Here is a 23,513-nt window from a genome sequence, read left to right on the forward strand (position 1 = left end):
TAGTTTCTTTTATGAAAGGATTTTTTCTTTTCCCTCCTGAGGGAGGAGATGCCAGTGCCGCCACACCGCATTTGTGCGCGTATTTAACTCAGTCCTTCAGGAAACTGCTCCTCGTCACCAAACAGCGAGAGCAGGGAAGGTGGGACGTAAACTAGGCCTCCAGCAAGGCAAATTTCAGTGTTTGGCTGGGTGGATTTTCTAACACAAGCAAGGAAACCTCAGGCCAGCCTACTCCCAGACTTCTGCAGGCTGGGTGATATCATGCAGGAATGAGGAGGTATGATTCATCCCCAGTTGCACAGACAAAAGTCAGCTTTTAGAGCCGCCCTCCATGGAGGCAACGCTCGCGTGGAACAAAGAGTCCGGGCGAAAGCTCTGCGGGTACCGGCTGCAGCCGAGCTGCTCCTCTGTAGGCACCTTTCTAGCAAAGCAAACAAAGGTTATTGTGTTTTGGGGTTCATAACACTGTGCGCGCGCTGTATTCACATTGCTAAATCACAAGGCTGCAGCACAGCTCGGGAGTGTGTTTGAAAGCCTCAGCTCCCAGCCCCGTCCCACGGGCCGAAGCCTCCCGGGTAACACGGGCACAGTGGTGAGACGGTCACACAAACCTTCCCGCGTCACGAGCAAATGCATGCAAAAAGCATGCACCACAAAAAGTACATAAATCAAACTCACAGAAACTGGGCAACAAGAAGGTACTTGATGAAACTGGACTTTTCAAACAATGAATCCTTTGTTATGTCGTTTTTTGAAGTGGGATATTCCAGCCCAGCCCTTTCCAGGAAGAGAGGGAGGTTTACAGACGTTTTGAGATTTGCTCTCAGCTTTTGGGGGAGATGCTGAGCGGCTCTGCTGCCCACCCATCCCACCTCCAAGCTACCGCCGCATGCCTACAAGCCATCACAGTAAACACCCTCCGCAGCTTGGACATCTTCTGCATGCTCCGACGGTCACCGGTTTGCTGTACCAGGAGGAAGCAGGGATGCCCTGCGGTGCCTGGTGCTGCCCCACAGACCCCTGCAAAGACACAGTGATGCTGGGGTGCATCGGCCAAGTGATTCCCAAACTGCATCGGAGCATCATAGAATACCAGGTTGGAAGGGACCTCAAGGATGCTCTGGCACAACCTTTCTTGGCAAAAGCACAGTCTAGACAAGATAGACCAGCACCCTGTCCACCAGCTGAATCTTAAATGTGTCTAGTGCTGGGGAATCCACCACTTCCCTGGGGAGATTATTCCAGTGGGTGACTGTTCTCATTGTGAACAATTTTCCTCTTGTGTCCAATTGGAATCTCCCCAGGGATAACTTGTACCCATTACCCCTCGTCCTTTCCATGTGACTGTTTCTAAAAAGGGGGTCTCCATCTTCTTTGTAGCCACCCTTTAAATACTGTAACAGAGTGATAAGGTCACCCCTAAGCCTTTTTTTCTCAAGGCTGCCTTAAACCCAACCTGACTATTTTCTTGGAAGTTTCTCTTTGGGCGAAGTGATAGCCATGAAGGATTCCCAAACTGCTTTAAAACCAGCCTGACTATTTTCTCAGAACTTTCTCGTTTGGCCAAGGGATATAACCATGAAGAATCCCCAAACTGCTTTAAACCCATCCTATTTTCTTGGAAGTTTCTCTTTTGCCCGAGGGACAACTATGAAGTATTCCCAAACTGCTTCAAACCCAACCTGACTATTTTCTCGGAAGTTTCTCTTTGGGCCAAGTGATAACCATGAAGGATTCACAAACTGCTTTAAACCCAACCTATTTTGTTGGAAGCTTATCTTTTAGACAAATGATAACCACGAAGAAGCCCCGAACTGCCTTAAAACCCACCTGACTGTTTTCTTGGAAGTTTCTTTTGGGGCCAAGTGATAACCATGAAGGATTCCCAAACTGCTTTAAACCCAAGCTATTTTCTTGGGAGTTTCTCTTTCGCCCAAGCGATAACAATGAAAGATTCCCAACTGCTCTAAACCCAACCCGACCATTTTCTCGCAAGTTCCTCTTTTCTCCTTCAACCTGCCGCTTTGTGATAAACAAAACAGTTTGTGACCACACGTTTACCGACCCATTGCATCGTTTTCCTTCCACTCCGGAGGATGAAGGCGCCGAACGCGCGCCAAACGCAGACTTCGCTACTGCGAGCGCTCGCTCCGAAACCCACCGGTAAAAACATTCGGGGGAGAAAATCCATGATAAAGCTCCCCCCCTGCGACGACCGGGACGGGTCGATCCCGCCTCCCCGACACGCCCCGCCACGCGGGGCGTGTCGGGGAGGCGGGATCGACCCGTCCCGGCGTTTCGGAGACGCGCGAAGCGATTCGGATCGCGATCGCGAGTGGGAGCCGGAGCCGCAGCGGGCAGGGAGAGCCCCACCGCCCTCGCCATGTCCCACTCGGTGGTCCTGCGTGGCCCTTCGCCGTGGGGGTTTCGCTTGGTGGGCGGGAAAGACTTCAGCGCCCCCCTGACCATCTCCAGGGTGAGCCGGGGACGGAGTGGGGGGGAAGGACCGGCGGGGATGGGAGCGGGGTGGGTCCGCTGGTACCCGGGACCGGCGGGGAGCAGCGTTTGGGGTCTTTTTACTTATCTATTATTACGTATACACACAGAAATACACGCAAGTAAGGTTTTCCCCCTCTGACCGCAGCACCGTTTCAGCAGAGCTGATAGCGTTCTCCACGCTGCGTTTATTTTTTCGGATGTTAATTCATAAAGATCCGCTGTTGGCGTTTTCAGTGCTCAGCACTACAGAGGGCTTGGAGTTGGGCCCTGGACCGAGTTCACAGGCTGTTGGGGTATTTATTTTTTTTTTTAGGAAGGCAGGAGTAAAGTCAGCAAGAAGTTCCTCCGCGCAGGCTGCTGTGTTATGGGGTCCCTGTGGGCTGGTAGTAATTACTGTCTAAGTGCACTCACGCTTGAGTTTAACCTCACCAAGATGTATTCTGGAAACTTCTTTGCGAAGACACCGTGGCTAGCTTGAAATAGGCTTTGTGCGTAGATATATATGAAAACAAAGCGTCCCCCGTGCAGGGAAGGAGCGCAGCAAGGTGGAGTGATGGATGAGGTGCTGTGCCCGAGCCGGGCATGTTCCTGTGGGCACTGGTGTTTCCATCGCCGGCGGGCTGCCCTGGGAAAGGGCTGGACACCGCAGCTGCCTGGTCTTGCTGGGGCTGTGTGTTACTGCCGAGCTCTCCTGGGCAGCTGCTGCGGCGCCTGAGCAAACACTGCGAGGATTGAAAGGCTTTGAAAGGAGCTATAACTTAAAAATATTGTTGTAACGCATACAAGCTGTTTGCCGTCTTTTCATTCATCTGCCAAAGCTGTGACAGAAAAGGGAAAACATGTACTCTGAGTTTTAAAGAAATAATTATGGAAGAGAGCGCGTTTTAAAGAGACTCGGTTTGTGTTTGAGTTCGAACACGCCTATTACACAGCTTTATGGCTCTGTTTTCACTTTGGACTGTCCCTTCCCAAGTGTTCCAGCCGGTTTTGGAGGAGTAGCAGGAGGAGGTGGATGGAGAGGAGGGAAATCCCAGCCCGGGAAAGGCTGGGACGTGGAGGGAGCAGCAGCTGGGGGGGCTGGCCGTGCTGCTGCGGTGCACACACAGCTGGGGGGGCTGCGCTGCGACGGGTGGCACTCGGCTTTTGGGGCTCAGCCTGCGCCTCGTGGCCACAGGTAAGTCCTCTTCTTCCCCCGGTAATGTGGGACGTATCACACCAAAACACAAAATCGCCTCTCGGTGACTGTAAAAACATTCCGGTTGTGAAAATGAACATTGTAATTTAGCGGAGGGAGCGTGTTTTCCTGTTAGTTTGAAAAAAAAGTTTGGTTTAACATTAAACAAGAAACAACAAAGTCTGCTTTTGCCTAGACAGGTGGCTTGCCAAATTCCTTCTTTGATTCAGCAAACCTGGGAGGTGTGAGGATAATTCTCATCAGGCCGGTCTTTGCTTTGGATCACAAGGAGCTGTAACACAAGTAGCAGTTGTGGGGTGTTATTTCATGTTCCATAGCAGGGCAGCCTTTTAAATTAGATCCTTTTTAAAAGTCTGCTCCCACTGAAGAGAGGGGCGATGCTCCGATGTTCTGTACACAATGGCTGCTCCCGGAGGGTGATGAACGGCTCGCTGGGAACATAAATACGGGTGTAGGGGGCTCTGCTTGGGCTCTGGTCTCTTAACACAAGAGACCTCGCTGGCTTTGCAAATAGTACCTGAAGATGTTAAAACTGGGGAGGAATTGGCCTCTGCCACCGCTCCTGGCCATGGGGGTGCAGGAAGGGGCTGGGGGTGCTCCCCGAGGAGCCAGGGCTTTGCTCAGTGGTGGGTTTGTGTCACCCTGCTTCTTTGCAGAGGGCTGAGTGTGGTTGGTGTGGTGCCATATTCACTTTTATTTTGTAATTGTCTAGTTAGACAATTAGTGTAATTGTCTAACCAGTAAATCTGTTCTTTTCAGCTTGAAATCCAGGCAAGGGGGCTGGGGGCTCCCCCCTTGCCTGGGCTGGGTCGCTGCAGGAGGGACGGAGCCTCTTGCTGTATGTAGCCTAATTGTTGAGGCTTTTGGCTGACTTCTGCCTCCTTCAAAGTGCTTTTTTATTTTTATTTTATTGGTTTTATATTAAAATGCCATTAAATTACAAACATGTTTTGAAAAGCAGAAATTCCACTGGGAGGCAGAACCAGACTCTGGGACTGCTGCATCCAGCTGTGAGCCCAAGATGCTGCTGTGCTCCCGGCGGGATGGGCTCCCCGAGGGATGCGGGTTCCTGTGCCCGAGGCGGGTTGAGGACCAACGCACCACAAGGTGTTTGGGCTGTACGGCTCTGCGAGCATCCTACAGTGGGAATTCAAAGGTTGTAGTTTGGGATTCACAGCATCCAGAAGCTACCCACATTCAGGTCTGGGTGCCAGAGGCTGGCTGCCTACTTACAGAATACAGATTCATCTGTGTAGGGGTTGAAAAAATAATTATTCGGTCATTAATATGTTGGTTTTCTCTACTCTTTGCTGCGCCTGCTACAAGAAACAATTTCTCCCCAGACCTCTCCCTCACTATACCAGCACAGAGATGTCGCTGCCCCAGGAGCCACAGCGAGCAATGCTTTGCTGTCTGCCGGGGGGACCCTAGAAGAGTGCAGCTTCTTCTCCAAAGCCTCTCTGAGTGTCATTATTCTGGATTAAATGAGGGCAGAGTTCCTTAATGTTGGCGTTTGTGGGGCCTGAAACCCAAGTGTCACTGCTGGAGGGGAAATAATGAAGCATCAGTGTGACTGGAGCTGCCAGGAAGGCACCATGATGCGGCTGAACACCAGGCAGGGGGAGGTGCCTGGCGTGGGGCAGGAAGGAAAGCTGAAGGTAGTCCCCAAAAGTGGCTTGTGACAGTATTGTCAAGGGGTAAACCTGAAAAAAAATATGGATTTGGCAGCAAGGAAAATAACAATCATGCAGTCCTGCTCTGGAATGGGACTTGCCTCACCAGGACTTGCTTTAGCCTTGAGCCCCCTGTGGGGTCACAGAGTTTCTCCAGGTGCAGCTGGTGGTGTCGAGCCCATCCCTTGCAGCTGTTCCCAATATGCTCATGAAATCAAGGAATGATCTATTTTTCTTGAAAGCCAGTCACTTCCCTCTGGGGTTTGATCAATCTTAAGTGGCAAAGATCTGATTGCCCAAGTGCCTGGGAACAGCTGCTGCTGGGCATTGCCCCAGAGGGGCCAGGGCTGGAGTTGGGGTACTCAGTTCTTCAGTATTAAAGATGTGGAAAGAGAAATGTAAATCTGGGGGGTGTGCTTAGGGCATCTTTCTCATGTGGCTGTTATACCTAGCTTCCCGCCCTGTTTCTTCTTGCATTTGCTGGGGGACCCGGATGAGCGGGGCTGGAGTTTGCTGGGCTGGTTTTGGGGCACAGAGGGGTGACGCTGGTGCATTGTCAGCACAGTGCTGAGATGGGAATTATAGCCCAAGGCTGTGCCCTGGGAAAGAAACCCACTCCTTTTATACCCACGGTTACAGTAAGCTAACACTGGGTGTAATACATCATGTAATTGATGGTACCTCCTCCTAGTGATATTTATAGGGGTAGGGGAATGATCCAAAACATCTGAGTTGGCCTTAATGACTTGATAGAAAGAGCTTTTAAGACTTAATTAAGTTTCTGTTAGCTGACAGCTGCTTTTCCTTGGTTGGGCAGGCTGACAACTGGGCACTCTTTGCCCTTGGTGGGAAGGGGGCTTAGTGCCGGGCCAGCATCACCTTTGACCAGCAACGAGGGTTCAGGAGCAGAAATGGAATGACTACTCAGCTGCTCTCTGTGTTGTGCTTGTAACCACATCAGCGAGCGCTGCGGTTCTGTGTGGGATCACAGTTGATCTACCCCTTGCCTGGGATTAAAAGATAATCAGTCATTAGTGTAACTAGAGGAGCTGAGTGCGTTTAATCACCCGAACTCGCTTGTCCAGCTCCTCCAGCAGTCAGTGTCGTCATCAACCCGACTCTGCCATTGTTAATCCAAGCACTTGCTGCTTGTAGAGTCATAGAAAAATTACTTGGCTAAACACATAATTAAAAAATGGACTGATTCCAGTATTTTTTTTAAAAGTTTTTACTATAGTTTATCTGTTGGCTTCAACACTAGTTTAGCCGCTAGTCTCTAGCCGAGCAGCAAAAATGCATTTTTCGGTGTTGTCTTGGAACTGTAACACAAGAAGGGTGAGAAATAATTGGTCTGCAATCCATTATCCAGGTATTGTTTGAATTAAGGTTGACTTTTAAACTTAAGTAGCTTTTGTATTTGAGCAAATACATGTCCTGTTAAAGGCTGGGACACTCAAGAAGGAATTCTGCTGAGGGAGGAATTCCAGTAAAAGTTGTCATGTTGACTCTGTCGGGGCAGCCGGCAAATGCCCCAGTGCGTTGCTGTGATCCCACTGGAGTGCAGAGGGTACCCGCTCGGAGGAGGATCTGCTGGGGTGGCCTGCAGGGCTTGTTCTGGTGGGGGGGGATGGCAGAGCACGGGGAGCTCCGCAGAGCTTGGCGGGGCAGGGCTGGGGCCGCATGTGGCTACCCGGGGAGCTCCACCTGTGTTGGCGGAGAAGGCGAGAACCAGAGGTGCCACCGAAGGGAACGGGGTTTTCTCTTTGCTTTCCAGAAGCTTCTTTCCTGATTTTTACATATAACTTGTATGTATTTGATTGTTTATTAAATGGAAATTATGCACTTTCTGCTTAGACCCCCCAAACGGACTGAAGTAGTTGCTCTGTGCTGATGAATCCTAAAACCAGCTGACTTCTGCTGACCTTTGGTATCTTTATTGCCTTTGTAGAACTCAGTGATGCTACTGTTTCTCATTTGGTTGCATAATAACGTTTGTTAGAATGTAATAGATCAAGTGGGATGATTTTTTTAAGTGGAAGGAAATAGTTTTGCCTGTCATTCTTTTTTTGTCCTCATTGTTCTTCCAGTGATTGGTGCTTGTAAAGTCTGGGGCAAGAGATCTGGGTGGTTACGCTTGAAGCTGTGCTGGCACTGAACAGTTAATCTGAACTACAGACAAGAACTAAGGAAAATATGTATGTGATAGATTTGCTGCTGAAGTTATTCTATCACGGAGGCTTTATTTAATAACAGAAAGAGAAGAATAAATGCCTGCGCTGGTTCAGGAGGCAGTAATGGTAGAATAAGCTGGAATGAAAGCCTAATGCTAATTACCGTAATCGAGCACACAGATAATCCGGAGTGGGAAAGCAGGCGGAAAGGATGATTCATGTAGGTCCATTCATGCAAGGTCTGACCTTGGGGCGAGTTTAGCAAAATAAACCCAGCACACCCTTGAAAACAGGGCGGGCCTCTGCCAGGTTTGAACAAAGCAGAAGGGGCTCTGTGTGACTGGGGGGTTAGAGCTGGGACGAGGGGGGTTTTTGTGGTTTGGGCATTTTTTTTCTTTTTTTTTTCTTTTTTACTTTTAAATGATGGTGATGTCAATTTTCTGACTTCTTGAAGATTGAAAGATTGCCTGTTGGGACAGGTATTCAGAGTTACTTTGGAAAAGTGCGTGGTTGTATGCTACCTGATACAGCGATAAAAGAGAATAAAGTTAGGTAGCAGGCTTACTAACACAGCCCTGTTCGTGTAGGAAGCGTACAAGGGAAATAAGTGGAATTTTCTTTTTTTTTTCTTAAACTTTTTGTTGCTGTATAGCACAATAGATGGTGATAAGCCTGGTCCTGCTGTTGGGGTAGATCAGTCCTTTAATTTTGATACAAATATACCATCATGGATTGTGTGGAGTTAGTGCAGACTACTGCAATTCAATTATTTTTTTTTTTTTTTTGTAGCTTGGGGAGAAAGTGCATATCACAAGTCTGCAGGAGTCACGTGGCAGATCCTAGAAGGCACAAGTGCTCTTAAATACAGTATTTCTGACCAAATTTGTTGTTTGCTTTCTGAGCTCTTAAAACGCATCGACTCAGGGTTCTTAGATACCTAAACACTTAATGAAAATGTTTCTATTTTTGAAGTCATCTGTGACCACAGGTGCTGGAGTGTGAAAGAAAACAGTAGATCTCTCAAGATCTGGTAGCGTTGATTAAAAAAAAAAAAAAGGCTAAAACAAACATGTTCACAGAAACTCCTCTGATTTGTCGTCGGAGTGGTGCTGCTGGATGTGTACCCAAGCGAACCACGGTCTATCTGGCCAGAGCTTGGCTCATGGGGTGGATTTGTCCACAGCCATTAATGCCACGCTTGCCCCAAGCCCTGGAAGATAAGGTTGTGTTTGGTTTCTACTTCAGGATTTACAAAAAACCATCGAGCAAAGCCAGGATCCGTTGGGTGACTTGGTGCAATTGCAAAACTCTTGAGCTGCAGTGGGGCATTCGAGTAGCTTTTCCAGCCAGCAGAGACCTAGAGTAAACCCTGCTTTCCCACCAGGGAGAATACAGCTCTATTTTTTTTTAAAAAAAAAAAAAAAAAAACCAACAAAAAAAACCCAACTGCTGTGCAAGAGTATTTCAGCCAATGAATTTTCCAAACATCATAAAGATGCCTCAAAGGCCCGTGCCACGCTCAATCTTTCCTGCCAAGCAGAGCAACTCCAATTCACGCCCGTTAAGCCTTAAGTGGTTTTACATGTTGTTGGACTGATAGCAGATGACGTGCGAGTGACATTTTACAGTACAAGCTGTAAAGAAAGCAAAATATACCAGGTTAAGGAAGATTATTTAAAGTAATTATTCTTAATTATCAGATACGGGCAATGCACAGCTAGGAGAGAAACTGTCATGAACAGTGAAATCCGGGTCTGTTCTATAGCAGGCACCACGAGCAGAAGCTCAGCTGGGAGGTTCCCAGTACGCCATGGCTGAGGGCCATCGTTCAGCGTGAGCCACCAAACGCTCCCCAGAAGCCTTTAACTCGTGTAAAGCTTTTGGTACAAAGGACTAAACCCTGCAAAATACCTAGCGGTTGCAATTCAACTGGGAGAAGGCAGCCGCGTTGCCAAGGCATGAATCCCTGCGGCCTGTGCGAGATTAACACCTGCCTGTTCCACAAGAGAGGAGCTTCAGGTTTGCTCACCAGCTGAACCCAAACTTTTGTGTTGGAGGGTTTTCTTCTCTTTGGAGATACCTCTGCTGCTGCTTTCCTTTTGATAGGAAATGAAGCATCAGCCCACCTTCCTGGCTGAGGAGGATAGTGATTTGAAAGGGAGAGCTCCGGGCAGCTCCTGCGCGTCCTCTGCAAAGCGCCCAGGGCTTTCCCCAGCCAGGGGTTCAGGAGGCCCCCGCTCCTGCTGTGAGACCTCTGAGAAGGGGAGGCTTTGTAGGGGAGCTGAGCACTAAACATCTCATGGAAATAATCATAAACACCTTCTCTGATGCTGTTGAATCCAGTTTGCCAAGTGGCATGCAATGGTGCGGTGTCTGAGGGCCTGCAGTGATGCTCCCAGGCACACCTACATCAAGGGTTAGCTGGGGTCCCCTGGGCAGGATGTCCCACCCTGGCCTTGCTCCCCAACCTGGCAGAGCGAGCATAAAGCAGGTTTAAGAGTAACAGCAGATGTAATAGTTAAGAGGGGCCCTTCTAAAGTGAAAGCAGGGAGATTTAGATGTGAGAAACTCTTTGCTGTGAGGGTGGTGAGCCCCTGGCCCAGGTTGCCCAGAGAAGCTGTGGCTGCCCCATCCCTGGAGGGGTTCAAGGCCAGGTTGGACGGGGCTTGGAGCAACCTGGTGTGGTGGGAGGTGTCCCTGCCCAGGGCAGGGGGTGGCACTGGATGGCCTTTAAAGGTCCCTTCCAACCCAAACCATTCCGTGATTCTGTGTAGCGGAGCAGTGTATCTGCAGCTCCTCGTTGGAAGAAAGGGTAAGAGGGCTCTTGGGGACCGTGAATGGGGCAGGCAGTGCGATGTGCCGCCAGAGTTCTGGGTGCCCTTGGGCTGAGCAAGGCAAGCTTTCAGCAAAATAAGGCAGATGTGAGTGTCTGAATGACCTGTGCCTTTCTCAGTCAGCTCTTTGAGGGTTGCACGCAGGTTACGTGGTTGGTCACTCTAAAATTCATAGCCGATTTCATTGATTCTCAGCCATTTCTTTGTATAGAAACCTCAGCCTTTGAGCTGGATTAGGATCTGCACTACGAATCTGATTCTAATTTTGGGTCTGGATCCCTTAGTACTTGGATTCAAAAGGATTTTCAAGCGTCTCGCCTATTATAACGCTCGTGCTCTGGTTCTTTCCCTTTTATGCTCTTAAGTTTCATCTTGTTTTCTTCACTATTAAATGAATTCATGCTGCATAAACAGTGCTTTTCATTTGCTGGGCTGTGCAGCGTACCTAAATAATGTCTTGATACGTTGAACTTTTTTATGAGCAATTAGAAAAATGCAAATAGATTGGCAAGGAATGTATGTCAGTTCAAGGCACGATGCTTTGAAAAGCTGAAGAGAATCCCTGGAAAGAATGCTTCAAGGATTTGGGGAATTTATCTTTGTTAGTTAGTCATTTAACTCTCGGTTCTTCCTGTTTGCAAAGATATTGCTACCGTAAGATCATCTGCTGCCTCGGAGCATGCTTCCTGATATTAGAACAGCCTTGCTTTGTTTAAAAGCTGAGAATTTTGTCACACTATCTTGAAAGCCTCTGGAAGGCTTTAATCAGGCCCTTTTGATCACGCTTGCAGAACAGAAAATTTCCCCAGACTTGCCTTTAACAAACTACCATTGATTTAAGAGAAGAGTGGTGCGGTCTGTGTAGGCTTGTATGGGATTGCACGTTTTAACCCATTACATTCTGGGAAAACGGCTTCATTAATTGAGGGGATGCGTTGTGTTTTGTTACAGTCGCTTTTTTTCTTAAGAGTGAAAGCGAAGACAATCTGGGAGAGGAAACTGCCTTTTTTGTGTGGGTGGGATTGGCCTGAATAGGTACCTTTTGTTAATTTGAGTAAAAACTGCGGGGAGAATAAATACTAATTTCTCCTCTCCGATGGCTGTGCCGAGCCCTGTGCAGGCAGCGAGGAGGAACCGTGTCCCCAGCTCAGTCCTGCTTGGGTGCTGACACGGGTGATGCTACAGGGGTAGGATTCTGGGGAAAAGAGTCAAAAAAGGGGTTAATGTAACAAATTATCCCTTCGCTTAAGCGCTGATTGTGGTGTTGGCCCAACTCTAGAGATGGCTTGAGCAAAGTCAGCTCTGAGCTGGGCCGTCTCTGCGGCGTGCGGGGTCGTCCCTGCGTGGGCAGCGGGACGCGCATGGCGAGGCACGGGGGACTTTGCCCCCCGAGGTTTGCTCTGCACCGACGGATCTCGCAGCCCTGACACGCTTCTGTGCTCCATCTCCGGGGGGGGAAAGTATAACACTATGTGTGTTTCACGAGTCAACTACTCTCACTGCGAGTAATCTTGCTTAGTAAATGAGATTGCATGGCTTCCAACGCCAACTGGCTCAGGACAACGGTTGCCTTAATGTGCTTTATTTTATTGGCCTGGTGTGAGATGCTAGCACTCCATAAATCCTAATGAGGCTCCAGATAAGATAGCCGCCGCTGGCTTTGGGGGATTTCCAGTCTGTTCCATAGCATCAGAGTATCTGCTTGGCTGGGGAGGGGGCTGCTTGTTGGTCCTGCTCTCCCTGGAGGAGAGGAGAGAGGCGGGTCATCATTTTGGGAAAGGTGCTGGGGAAAATAATTGGGAAAACTTATTTTAAAAAAATTGGTTTGTGCTTGTGCAGATACAGTTCACTGGCTGATGGCTTGGGAAAAGGAGGTGGTGAGTTATGGGGTGTTGGTCCAGTGCTACAGCCCGTGGGTCGCATCTCCCCTCGTTATCCCCAGCGTGGGGGTGATGCTCGCAGCACTGGGACCAAACCTCCTGTGGTGACCGAGGAGGCAGAGGACGGTGAGAGAAGGGCTGTTTACTGGAGTCTCTTTAAAATTCTCTTTTTCCTGCTGAAATAGTATGAAAGGACTGAGACAGGTGCCGATATTGGGTCTCCGGTATTTTTTGAAGCCCAGTGCTATGTGGAAGATGTACAAAGGCATCACAAATGAGACTTGTCCGGAGGGGATTAGGGAGAATAATATGCTTTTTAGAAAAGGGAAAAAAAATGGCTTCCTACTGGGGCGAATTCCTGCAGGAGACGCGCTCTGCAGGCACTGCACGAGGAGAGCCCACTCTCTGCTCCTGAAAGCCCGGAGCTGCTCACCAGGGGCACACGCTCTGCAAACCTCCACGTGCCCTGCTCTTATGATACTGCTAGCTGTGCATGCTTGTTGTTTCTTTTAGTATTTTCTATTTATAAATATTCCTATGCATCTGCTTTTTCTTTTCTTTTGAGAGAGAGAAAAGAAGAAGCAGTTGCTTAATTTTGTGGCGGGGTTAAATGCAGAGCATTGTTCTATATTTACTTTATTTAATTTTGGGAGAGCACTAGAAATGATGCGTGTTTATGCTGCCTTCCTGGAGCAGACGCTGTGCTGTGCCTGCGCGATCCCCTCGGGAAGAGTACATGCGAATGCGCTTCGATGGGCATAAAAGGAGCTGTGAAAACACGAGTGCCAGTGACATCCCCAGCATGCTGACTGGTCCTGCATGTCTGTTGTCCTCTTACAGTTGCCTCCCGCTGAAGATGCAGCAGTGATCAGGCGATGGGCAGTCGGTATTCCATGCACAGTGCTGTGTGAGATCTGCTTCATCATTAGCAAGGTCAAGTGCAAGGTGCTGCACATGGGTCAGGGCAACCTCAATGCACAAATCCGGGCTGGGGAATGAAGGGATGGAGAGCAGCCCTGAGGAGAAGGATTTGGGGGTGTTGGTGGATGAGAAGCTCAACATGAGCCAGCAACGTGCACTGGCAGCCCAGAAACCCCCCGCAGCCTGGGCTGCATCCCCAGCAGCGTGGGCAGCAGGGCGAGGGGGGGATTCTGCCCCTCTGCTCCGCTCTGGGGAGACCCCCCTGCAGTGCTGCCTCCAGCTCTGGGGCACCAACAGCAGAAGGACACGGAGCTGTTGGAGCGGGGCCAGAGGAGGCCCCGGAGATGCTGGGAGGGCTGGAGCCCCTCTGCTGTGAGGACAGGCTGAGAGAGCTGGGGGGGTTCAGCCTGGAGAAGAGAAGGCTCTGGGGAGACCTCGGAGCCCCTTCCAGTCCCTCAAGGGGCTCCAGGAGAGCTGGGGAGGGACTCTGGATCAGGGAGGGGAGCCATGGGATGAGGGGGAATGGCTTTAAACTCAAAGAGGGGAGATTTAGATGAGATATTGGGAAGAAATTCTTTGCTGTGAGGGTGGTGAGCCCCTGGCCCAGGTTGCCCAGAGAAGCTGTGGCAGCCCCATCCCTGGAGGTGTTCAAGGCCAGGTTGGATGGGGCTTGGAGCAACCTGGTGTGGTGGGAGGTGTCCCTGCCCAGGACAGGAGAGGAGGAATGAGATGATCTTTAAGGTCTCTTCCAACCCAAACCATTCTATGATTCTGTGATCATATCCTGAAGAGCTCACCACCAGCTAACTCCATCCCTCCCGTGGTCCCAGATGTCAAGTCCAGTGCATTGGACCCATTGCTCTGATTTGCTCTCAGAAAACCATTCAGCTCTACTGGACATCCCAGCAGATCCCAGGCTGTGCTTAATAACCTGCTGAGCACCAGGGCTGGATGGCACCCAGCAGTGGGGAAGTACAGAGAGAAGGTCCTCTCTCCTCTCGTGGGTGAACTGTGGGGTTGGTCAGCTGGCTTGTGTAACTTCACCCCACGTCTCCATCAGTTGGCTTTTTTTTATGTTGGTGGGGAAGTATCTCCAAGTGCAGGGCAATAACCAGCAGTGTGAGTTAATGGGTGGCCGGGAGTTCAATCAGTGCTGCTTCACTGCTGTATGAAGTTGTGGCTTTGGGAGCTCGGCGCTTCCAAATGAGGCAGGATTCTTGTCTACTTGAAAAAGAAAAACCTTAAGGGGAACTTTAAAAATATTTACATTTCTTTAAGCCCGCGGTGTTTGCTGTGGGTTTGGCTCTCGGTGCCGTACACTTGACTGCTCTGAATGTGTATTGAGGTTGTCAATATGTCAATGTCACCCTGCGGCACAAGCAGAGGTCTTGGGGAGCTGGGTGCCTCGCAGGGAGGAACACCCGGTGAGCTGCCAACACCATGAGGGCTCAAACCGCCCCGTCCACCCGCATGATTCTTCACTAGCACCGGCGCTGTGCCCTGCAGCCCTGGGGGTTAGCAGGGTGTGAGGGACCAGGCTGGCTCCTTGCTAGTGCGTAATTGCCCTTCTTGAGCTCTTGGCTGGAGAAGACACAGACAAACGGCCTGGATCCTGGCAGGCGCCTGGCGTGGGCAAGATGAAGGATGGCACATGCAGGGCAAGCAGGCACTGTGGGGACGGAGGCCGTGTTTGGCCCCAGCTCCTGAGTTGGGGCTCTGCTTTTTGGGACTTGGTGTTGCCCATAGAAAGGCAGCGTGCGGTGGGGAGAAACCACCTGACCTCGTCCCGGTGAGACCACTTATACCACCCTGAGCTCCGTATCCATTGATCTTGTCTTGGTCTGTGTTCATCCTACCTTGATTTTAGAGCATTTTGTTCTTAGCACTGATGGAGAACTTAAGAAAATGAGTGAGCTTTTTTTTAAGCCTATTCTATTCTCAAACCTCAGTTCCTTTGCAGGGCCCTTTCAAGAACTGAGACCTTTGGTAACTCAGTGCAGATTTTCTTTGCAGTGTTTTTAACTTCATAAGGTATCCCAAATTCGTGCAGGCTTCGTTCAGGTCACGTGTGCTGTGGCTCCTGCTCACAGCAGAGCCAAGGACCCTTTGGTAAAAGCTCTGTTCCCAAACCTCCCTGCACTGCTGGGCTTTAATGTCACTGCCCTGGAGAGACCCACGGCAATATGTTGTTTAGCCATAACCCTAGAGAATGGACTAATATGCAAAACACGGTTTATTATCACTTGAACAAAAAACTACTTGGTTTTTTGTAGGTGCTCAGCAGCTCGTTGGGCAGGAGCTGGTCTTGGCTGGTTGAGGAGCATCCTGGGTGAGCCCATGGCTCCTGGGTGTGGGTGCTGGCTGCTTGTAGCTTAGTGGGTGCCTGAAGGAGACACCCAGATCCCTCTTGCTCCTTCCTCGTGTATTTGTTCATTTCCACATGACAATAGAGGGTCATCTTTCCTGGGTGTTTCACTCCAAGCATAGGCGCTGTTACAGAAATTACTGTATTTAAAATTGCATTCTTGTCCTTATAGAGATCCTGTAGAGTAGGCTCTCTGCATTGGATCCACACGGAGCGAAGCAAGTAGGACCCTTGCATGAGGATTCAGATGCAGCTCTGACCCATAACCAGGCTCGTAGGGCTTTCTGTGGCATGTTTGCTGTCAATGGCTTTGCACAGCTGTGAGTTAGGAGAACTTGGGTTGAAGTATTTTAAACATTATTCACTAAAATACAAACTTTGGATCTGACAGACATTACAATACTGATTCCCAAGCTGCCGTGACACCAATGCTGTATCTCAAACTAATGAGTTCTTGGAGCATAGCTCCATTTCAAGCCCTCAGTCATCTCTACAGCTAACATAAAATGCTAATATGAAGATACTGCCAAAATAATATGAAATAAACCAGAATCTAAAAATAGGAAACAGCTAAGAGCCCCATTTATGAACAGCTTATTCTCCAGGGAAGCTACAATCTGGTTAAGATCAGTGCAGGGAGAAAAAATCCATCAGACATCTAGACAGCACTGAATGGACAAGAACAAAATACAGCTGTCCTGGGTCAAGCTGAAGGTCTATTAATCCAAAAGGCTGCTGGCAATGGGGGCTGCGGGGCGAACACCAGGGGAAGTGGAGGGCAACAGGCAAGCACATGGAGATGCTTCCTTGGAGGTGCTGGTTGAGCTTCTGGTTGACTTTCTGGTGGGTCTGGCAGCTTCTGTGGCTGCAGAAGGACCCTAATTCTCGGTGAACTCCCTGTTGTTTTACATGGGTTCAACGAACGCAACTGGACAAAACAGGTCCCAGGGAAAAAATAAACCTATCCCGGGTTGAAATGTCCTGTGTCAGGGCTTTACAGGTAATGTGTGCTGTGCTCAGAAATACCTCCCGTTGTTTGCTCTGGGCTGAGTCACTGGGAGCCCGGGAACCGGGGAGAGGGAAGCTGGGCAAGTTTTTTAGAGCAAAATAGCCCGGCTGAAACTATTGAAGAGCAAATGGCAAATGCTAATTTATTCTGACAATGCAACAAAAGGCTTAATTCAGGCTGCCAGTTCTACTAAACGCAAAAAGTGATTGGGAGCTCCTCAAACACCTTCAGGTTCATGTTTCAGCGGTATCGTGGCTGTAATCACGCAGGGAGCAGTGCAGCGGGTCCATGTTATGCCAGGTGCCATCTGCCTCTTGCTGTCTCTTTTACCCGCCTCGTCCTGTAAGCAGCCCCAGGGCCATCCACAAAGGGCTTTGGTGGTAAGGCCAAACCCTCTTCAAGTTCCCTATGAAAATAGAACTGGAAACTCTGCTCTGGGGAGACCCGCCTGCAGTGCTGCCTCCAGCTCTGGGGCACCAACAGCAGAAGGACACGGAGCTGTTGGAGCGGGGCCAGAGGAGGCCCCGGAGATGCTGGGAGGGCTGGAGCCCCTCTGCTGTGAGGACAGGCTGAGAGAGCTGGGGGGGTTCAGCCTGGAGAAGAGAAGGCTCTGGGGAGACCTTGGAGCCCCTTCCAGTCCCTCAAGGGGCTCCAGGAGAGCTGGGGAGGGACTCTGGATCAGGGAGGGGAGCCATGGGACGAGAGGGATTGGGTTTAAACTGAAAGAGGGGAAATTTAGATGAAAGATTAGGAGGGAATTCTTTGCTGTGAGGGCGGTGAGCCCCTGGCCCAGGTTGCCCAGAGAAGCTGTGGCTGCCCCATCCCTGGAGGGGTTCAAGGCCAGGTTGGACGGGGCTTGGAGCAACCTGGTGTGGTGGGAGGTGTCCCTGCCCGGGGCACGGGGTGGCACTGGGTGAGCTTTAGGGTCTCTTCCAATCTGAGCCATTCTGTGATATGACAGGGAGGTGTGCATGCTTCCCTTTCTAAATGACTGCCTGTTTAATGGTGGCCTGCATTGGTTGGGGAACTTGTGGGCATCATGGAGCAGATGGCCAGCACTTCATCTCAAACTGTCTGAAAAACCCTGCCTGGTTTGTTAGTGTCTGGTTGTCCCCATGCACTGACGTAAGCTGCGTCCGAGGGGAGGTGGAGGACAGAGCGGTGATCCTGTTGCCTCAGTCTTTCGAGCAGGGTGTGATGGAGCGGAGACCCATCACCCGAGACAGGGAATTATTCCTCTGTAAATCAAGACTAAACAGAATCAAAGCACCCTTGTGCTCTAAGTGCGGTGAGATATGACTAACTGAAAGTCAGACCTGCTGCACTTTCTCACTTGAGAAACCACATGGTTGGTTAGTGCAGCGTTAGCAGATGCTCTGAATGACTGAAGAGGAAATTAGAGGGCAAGCACGTAGCTATTAAGAGTTTAAACAGACACATTTACCTGTCCTGCCAATGCCTTGCATCTTTTTATATTATTGCAAAAATTAAAACCACATTTGTTCTGATGTAAATGAAACGGTAATTTCTGAAGAAACTCTTTTATGGGCTGCAGGATTGGTCTTACAGCTGACCACAAACAGTACCTGGACCTGTCATTAGTTCCTCAGGAAAGAAATGAGTTTTATAAGGTTCTGGCATTCCTACAAAACCAGAAGGAAAGAGTTGTGGAGACTTAACGAGCTGCGTGATATTCCATGCAGGGCTAGAAAGAGACAGGTCATTTGAATGATGGTCAGGAAAAACTGATGTCAAATGTAACCTCTCTGCAGGAAGCAATTAGGGTGACTGCGCTCATCTTCTAATTACGTAGTTAGCCAAAGAGGAGGGCTGCACGTGCTCTTTAGGGATTGACTCTCACAGCGTGATTTAAGGCCTGCAAGCCAAAGGAGTCCGAAGCATCTCTCTTGAAAGAGGGTATTGCATTATTTTAAGCAAGAGACAAATCTGAGGAGAGGAACTGGTCACACGCTGGCAGAAATCTCTTGATTTAAAAGAGCATTGTTGTAGAGGATGGCCCTTGGAGAACTGGGCTGACCCGAGAGCCCTGCTCTGACATCCAGCCTCTGGTAGATGCTATTGGTGTAGGCAAAGCACGTGTCTTCTCCAGAAATCACTATTCCCTTTATCTGCTCCTTATTCCAAGAAACTGGACTTTTTTAAAAAAGAGCATTCTTTTAAATAACCATTTTCTTTTTTCCTTGCCTAGATTAACCCTGGCAGTAAAGCAGCCATGGCAAACCTGTGCCCAGGAGATATTATTCTGGCAATTAATGGAGAGAGCACGGAGAACATGACGCACCTAGAAGCACAAAACAAGATCAAAGCGTGCATGGACCAGCTACTGCTCTCCCTCAACAGGTAGGTCCTCCTCTTTTTGATGTGCTCCTGGGTCAGCTTTGCTTGGCTCTTCTGCAGGAGGCTTGTGGCCGGCCTGGGGGCAGATGTGCCCTCAGGCTCAGTTCTTGGTGCATCCCCATGGTCTGCATAATTGTTCTGTGTTTTTAAAAACAGTAAAACAGAATTGTTTTTAAAAGATCACTGATACAAAAATGGGTTCAATTCACTTATATGTGTGGATTATCGTTTGTACCTTGCAAGGCTTGTCCAGGCTGTGAGCTGGGTCAGATCCTTCAACCCAATGGAGTTTTTATCGACTCAAGCAAGAGTAGCACTGGGATCTACATCTCCTTTGGGCAAAGCCTCCCACTTCGTTAACATCCACCTGTCATTTTCCTAAACATCTGTTCAATGAATATACATTTGAAGGTCCTGCCAAACTCACTTTTTTCGAATATTTCAAAGCAAAACAACGGCTTGGGTTTTTTTTGCTTTCCATTGGAATTAATTCCGTAGCTAAAGGTTCCTCATACAAATCACAAATTATCCAGGCAAAATGAGTGCTCCTTATAAGGCTCACAAATGACTAATGTTATCTGTAATTGATTTAAATAAGTTTATACAGTTTTCCACTTCAGATTAAAAAGGCATTTCCTGCTATAAAGAGCTATCATTTACTGTTTATACTTCTCTTGGAAAACACGTAGTTTCTGACTGGAAGCCTGGGCAGCGGGGAAGGAGCGCTGCCGTAAATGGAGAAGAGCCTTGGTTGCTCCTTATGGTTCATCCAACAGTGGTGTCTGAGCAGCCCGGATGAAGCGGAGTCCCCTGAGCTCAGCCCGTGCCATAGGGATCATGTGGCTTCAGTGTTAGGATAGGAAAAAAAAAAAAAACACAAGAAAACCCGTCATGCAGGTAGAATTTCCCATAGCCAAGGAGGAGGGGCATTTTGCTTTCCGTTTGGAGCAGTTTTAGGGAGACTGGGTGGTCTTCAACCCCAAACAGGGACTGTACCCCAGGCAGGACAAGGGTTCCCATGCTGGCTATCCGCAGGCTGGTGGAGCTCTCCTTGGAAGAGGCTGGAATCTTCATGTAGTGATGGGAAGGTTTTGGTGAGCTACCAGCTGCACAGGTGGTTTGGCAGCAGAACAACTTTGTCAGGAGTTAGAATAAAGTTTTGCTGAAAACAGCTTTCTCCTGCAGTGTGGCAGCATTTTATTCTCACGTATGAGGGTTTCTCCTCTGTGAATTTGTGGGCTGAATTCCCATTTTTACACCTCATTCTAGCCACCAGTATCAACTGGCGTCTGTTTGTTGGCTGAGATGGGACCCTTGGGTACTCCTCCTTCATGGGAGGCATGCAGTATGTGGCCAGCTTTCTGCTGGTGGCCACCTGGTCTTAATGGTTAGGAAGTGGTGCTTGGATATTGCTGGCAGTAGCTGTGACCATACTGGTGGTGGGAGCTGCCGTGTCAGTGTACGTGGTGTCAGCGGTATCTCCATGAAGGTGCATCTCCTCTCCTAAGAGGTGACTTCTTGCATGGACACAGGGCAGAGGTTCTGTCACACTGGCACAGCTCCACGCCATTGCGAGGGGAGTGGACAGAGGTCTCACAGCAGTGCGGGAATGTGCCTTGGTGGGGTTAGGGATGATCTGTTGCCTGTTTAGTTTCCCTGAGATGCAGAAATGGTCATTAACGACCTTGCGGTGGTCTGGAAGCTGCTGTGTGGAAGACTTCTGGCAGCAGAATGGAGGGTCTGTAGCTTCAGGTTGGGTTTGCCCAACTGCACCTACCGAGGTGGATATTTTTAACTGTGGGACCTCGCAGGTGGCCAGAGGAGCGGTGGGTTCTCTATAGCGGATGTTGCTGGTGATGGCCCACAGCCTTGCAGTGGTGTGTGATTCGTGGGTGAGGTGGCCTGGACTTTGCTAGGCGAGGAGGTAGGCAAGAGGATTGCCATGGTTTTGTCAGGCCTTAAAGCCTTCATAAATGTAGATTTCAAAGGCAAAATAAATGCTCAGGTTTCTGCAAGCCAGGAACGGACAGGAGCTGGTGGCGGTGAGGAACTCTTCAGCGTGGGGTGGCTGCTCTCGGGGAGGAGATCACACTGTTGGGTCAGTTAGGTGTGCCCAGAGACAGCCCTGGGAGTCGCCTTTCTCTTGATAGGAAAAACTGAATAGTTTATTTTTTCTACGGTAAGGAAAGCAGCTCCAGCAACGCTTTATTAGGTCTATTTTTAGTTTGGCCCAAAGCGAGTGCTCGGTGACATGGCTCTTGGATCTCTCTCCTGCTTCCCGAGTGACCTGTTGGATCCAGCTGACTCTGCCCAGCCATTACTCATCACTGGAAGCGTGTCTGGCGCTGCCTCCTCGGTGTGAGCCGATCCCTGCTCCGGGACCGGCCTCCTGGAGAGCACCCGGCACCCGGAGGTCACCCCGACCTGGTGCTGGAACTGCATCCCGGGGCAGTGATGGGGGATTTTGTTGGTTTGTGTGCGATGTCCAGCAGCTGCTGTTTGTCACAGCTGCGGATCACCGCCCAGCACCCCGAGCCCCAGGAAAGCCCCACATGTGGAGCCGGGCATCAGCACCTTCTCCTTCCCTGGGCAGAAGGATGCTCTCCAAGCAGTGTCCTCTCTGTATGCTGCCTTCAACAAGATATAATTTGCAAATCAACACAAGGAGGAGATTTTTTTTTTTTAATAAGTGCATTTGAAATATATTTGAAATAATGAGCTTGTTTGTTGTTTACTAAAGACATATGAAATTTGATGTTAATTCTGTTTTGCCAAAGGAGGTTCCCTCCCGCCAGGCGTGTGTGCCAAAGGAGGGCAGGGAGCTGGGCAACGAGCCTGGCAGCAAAGGGCTTCCAGCCCTCTGGTGCCCTTTGGGCTTCTTCCATCCCCTGCCCTTTCTCCATGAACCCTTGGCATTATGCGTTACCGAGATACAGAACAAGACCGGTTTTGTTTGCAAACTGTGGTCAGTAAATGCCCTTTGACAAGAAAGTTCAGTAGGAAAATCAGAACAGGGGGAAAATGTGCAAGGGAAGACAAGAAGGGGGAGTCATTGTGTGGTCTGACGGGATGTCCTGGGATCGTTGTGGCCCGTCTGGGTTTCGGAGGCTTTGAGGATGCAGAGAGACCATTGAATTTGTTGGGAGGAGATGCTGATTATCCTGTTTATCAAATTCATTAAGACATGTGGATACAGCAGTGGGGAAACAAGTAAAGAGCCAGGAGGACTGACTGTTTGTGGGTGGAATAAACAATTAGAGTGTGAAACTTTCCCATGCAGGGGATATCTCTACCCTGTACTTGGGATGGAACAAGTGAAATAAGTGGGATTTCTGTCATGATCCAAACTTTGGCCACAGTCAGGCGTGACCCTGTGGCTGGGCTGCAAATAGATGGGCGCATCTGTCGTTAGCACAGTCTGTCATTAGGAACGTCACAGCGGGTTTGATGGTTTTTCTCTTACCCGGCTGCATGGCAGAATCCATTCATTGAGTCGCTCTGGAAGGAGAAAAACGGAGAGTTCCTGGTCAAATGTGAACATATAATTTCCAAACCCCGTAATGGAGAGCAGCACCCAGGGCACTCCTCCCCATAGCTCTGCTGGCCCGATGACCGTGCCAGATGTTGGCAGCACATCTGCTGGGGCTTTGCTTGCTGGGGGCTGTGCTGAGCTCCAGAGGGAGGTGGGTGGGGGGACCGTGACACTGGGACCCCTGGAAAAGTGAAGTTTTGAGTCCACGGGAAAGATCCGTGGTGCAAATGGCGTGGCTGTGTGGGCAAAAAGGAACCGCATTGTTTCCTAGTGTATCTGGCATGGTTGCGTGACAGCTCCTGGGACACGGCAGGAACATTGGTTTTCTGTCCGTGGGACACTCTGGTTTCCCTGGACTTGTTGTGAATCCCGCAGGAGACAGGGCTGCGGGTGCAGTACTGAAGAGGTGGCTCTGAAGATGAGCTCTGGTGGCTTGCAAAGAAAAGCAGGGCTCAGGGCAGCTCTGCATCTGATCCTTCCCATAACTTTAGGGGGGATGAGGGAGACAGTGTCTGCAGGGCAGCGGCAGCAGAACACTCAGCGTGGGGAGAAGCTGGCAGAGCCTGGGCCTTCTGTCTCCAGACAGCGATCACCTCGGAGGGAAAAGCTGTTTTGTTTTCCAACAGTAACAAAGGATCCAGCAACACAGTCTTGATAGATCGCATCTGGATTCTCTGTACTGACGTACACTCATGTGAACAAGTACTTGCGCATTGAAATCAATGTTATTTCTCGCAATGAACCCTTTCTTATCTTGGAAGACACTCAGTGTCCAGGCAAGTGCGCACAGGAGGCCTGGGGCCCAGCGATAACCAGCTCGGCAGTGCAGCCTGCCCTCTCCTCCCTTACATGTTACTGTGTATTTTCTTATCCCTTTTGAAGAAAGCCTTCCCAGCTCCTTTGAATGTTAACATCTCTCCTGGTTATGCTGCAGCCCTGGTTATTAGGGAAGACTTGTTACTTCAGATCAAGTCATGATTCAAATAAAAGCAGCCATAAAATTGGGTTGGAGCCATGCTTTGCTGAAACCACTGCTTGAGAACAGAGGGTTGAGCGCGCAAAGGACCTCCGGCGCT

At 49.7% G+C, this 23,513-nt stretch overlaps 1 protein-coding gene across 1 annotated transcript in view; it reads left to right on the forward strand.

The window, feature by feature from the left end:
• Positions 1-2,277: 2,277 nt before the first annotated feature.
• Positions 2,278-23,513, forward strand: part of PDLIM4 (PDZ and LIM domain 4) — a 56,170-nt gene continuing 34,934 nt past the window's right edge. Inside the window, exons 1-2 of the mRNA XM_054217751.1 lie at positions 2,278-2,476; positions 18,757-18,908. Of these exons, the coding sequence (XP_054073726.1) occupies positions 2,384-2,476; positions 18,757-18,908 (245 nt within the window). The 5' untranslated portion in view covers positions 2,278-2,383. The remainder of the gene's footprint in view (positions 2,477-18,756; positions 18,909-23,513) is intronic.

The sequence above is a fragment of the Rissa tridactyla genome, chromosome 11 (assembly GCF_028500815.1).
Source record: "Rissa tridactyla isolate bRisTri1 chromosome 11, bRisTri1.patW.cur.20221130, whole genome shotgun sequence".
NCBI classification, from domain to species: domain Eukaryota; kingdom Metazoa; phylum Chordata; class Aves; order Charadriiformes; family Laridae; genus Rissa; species Rissa tridactyla.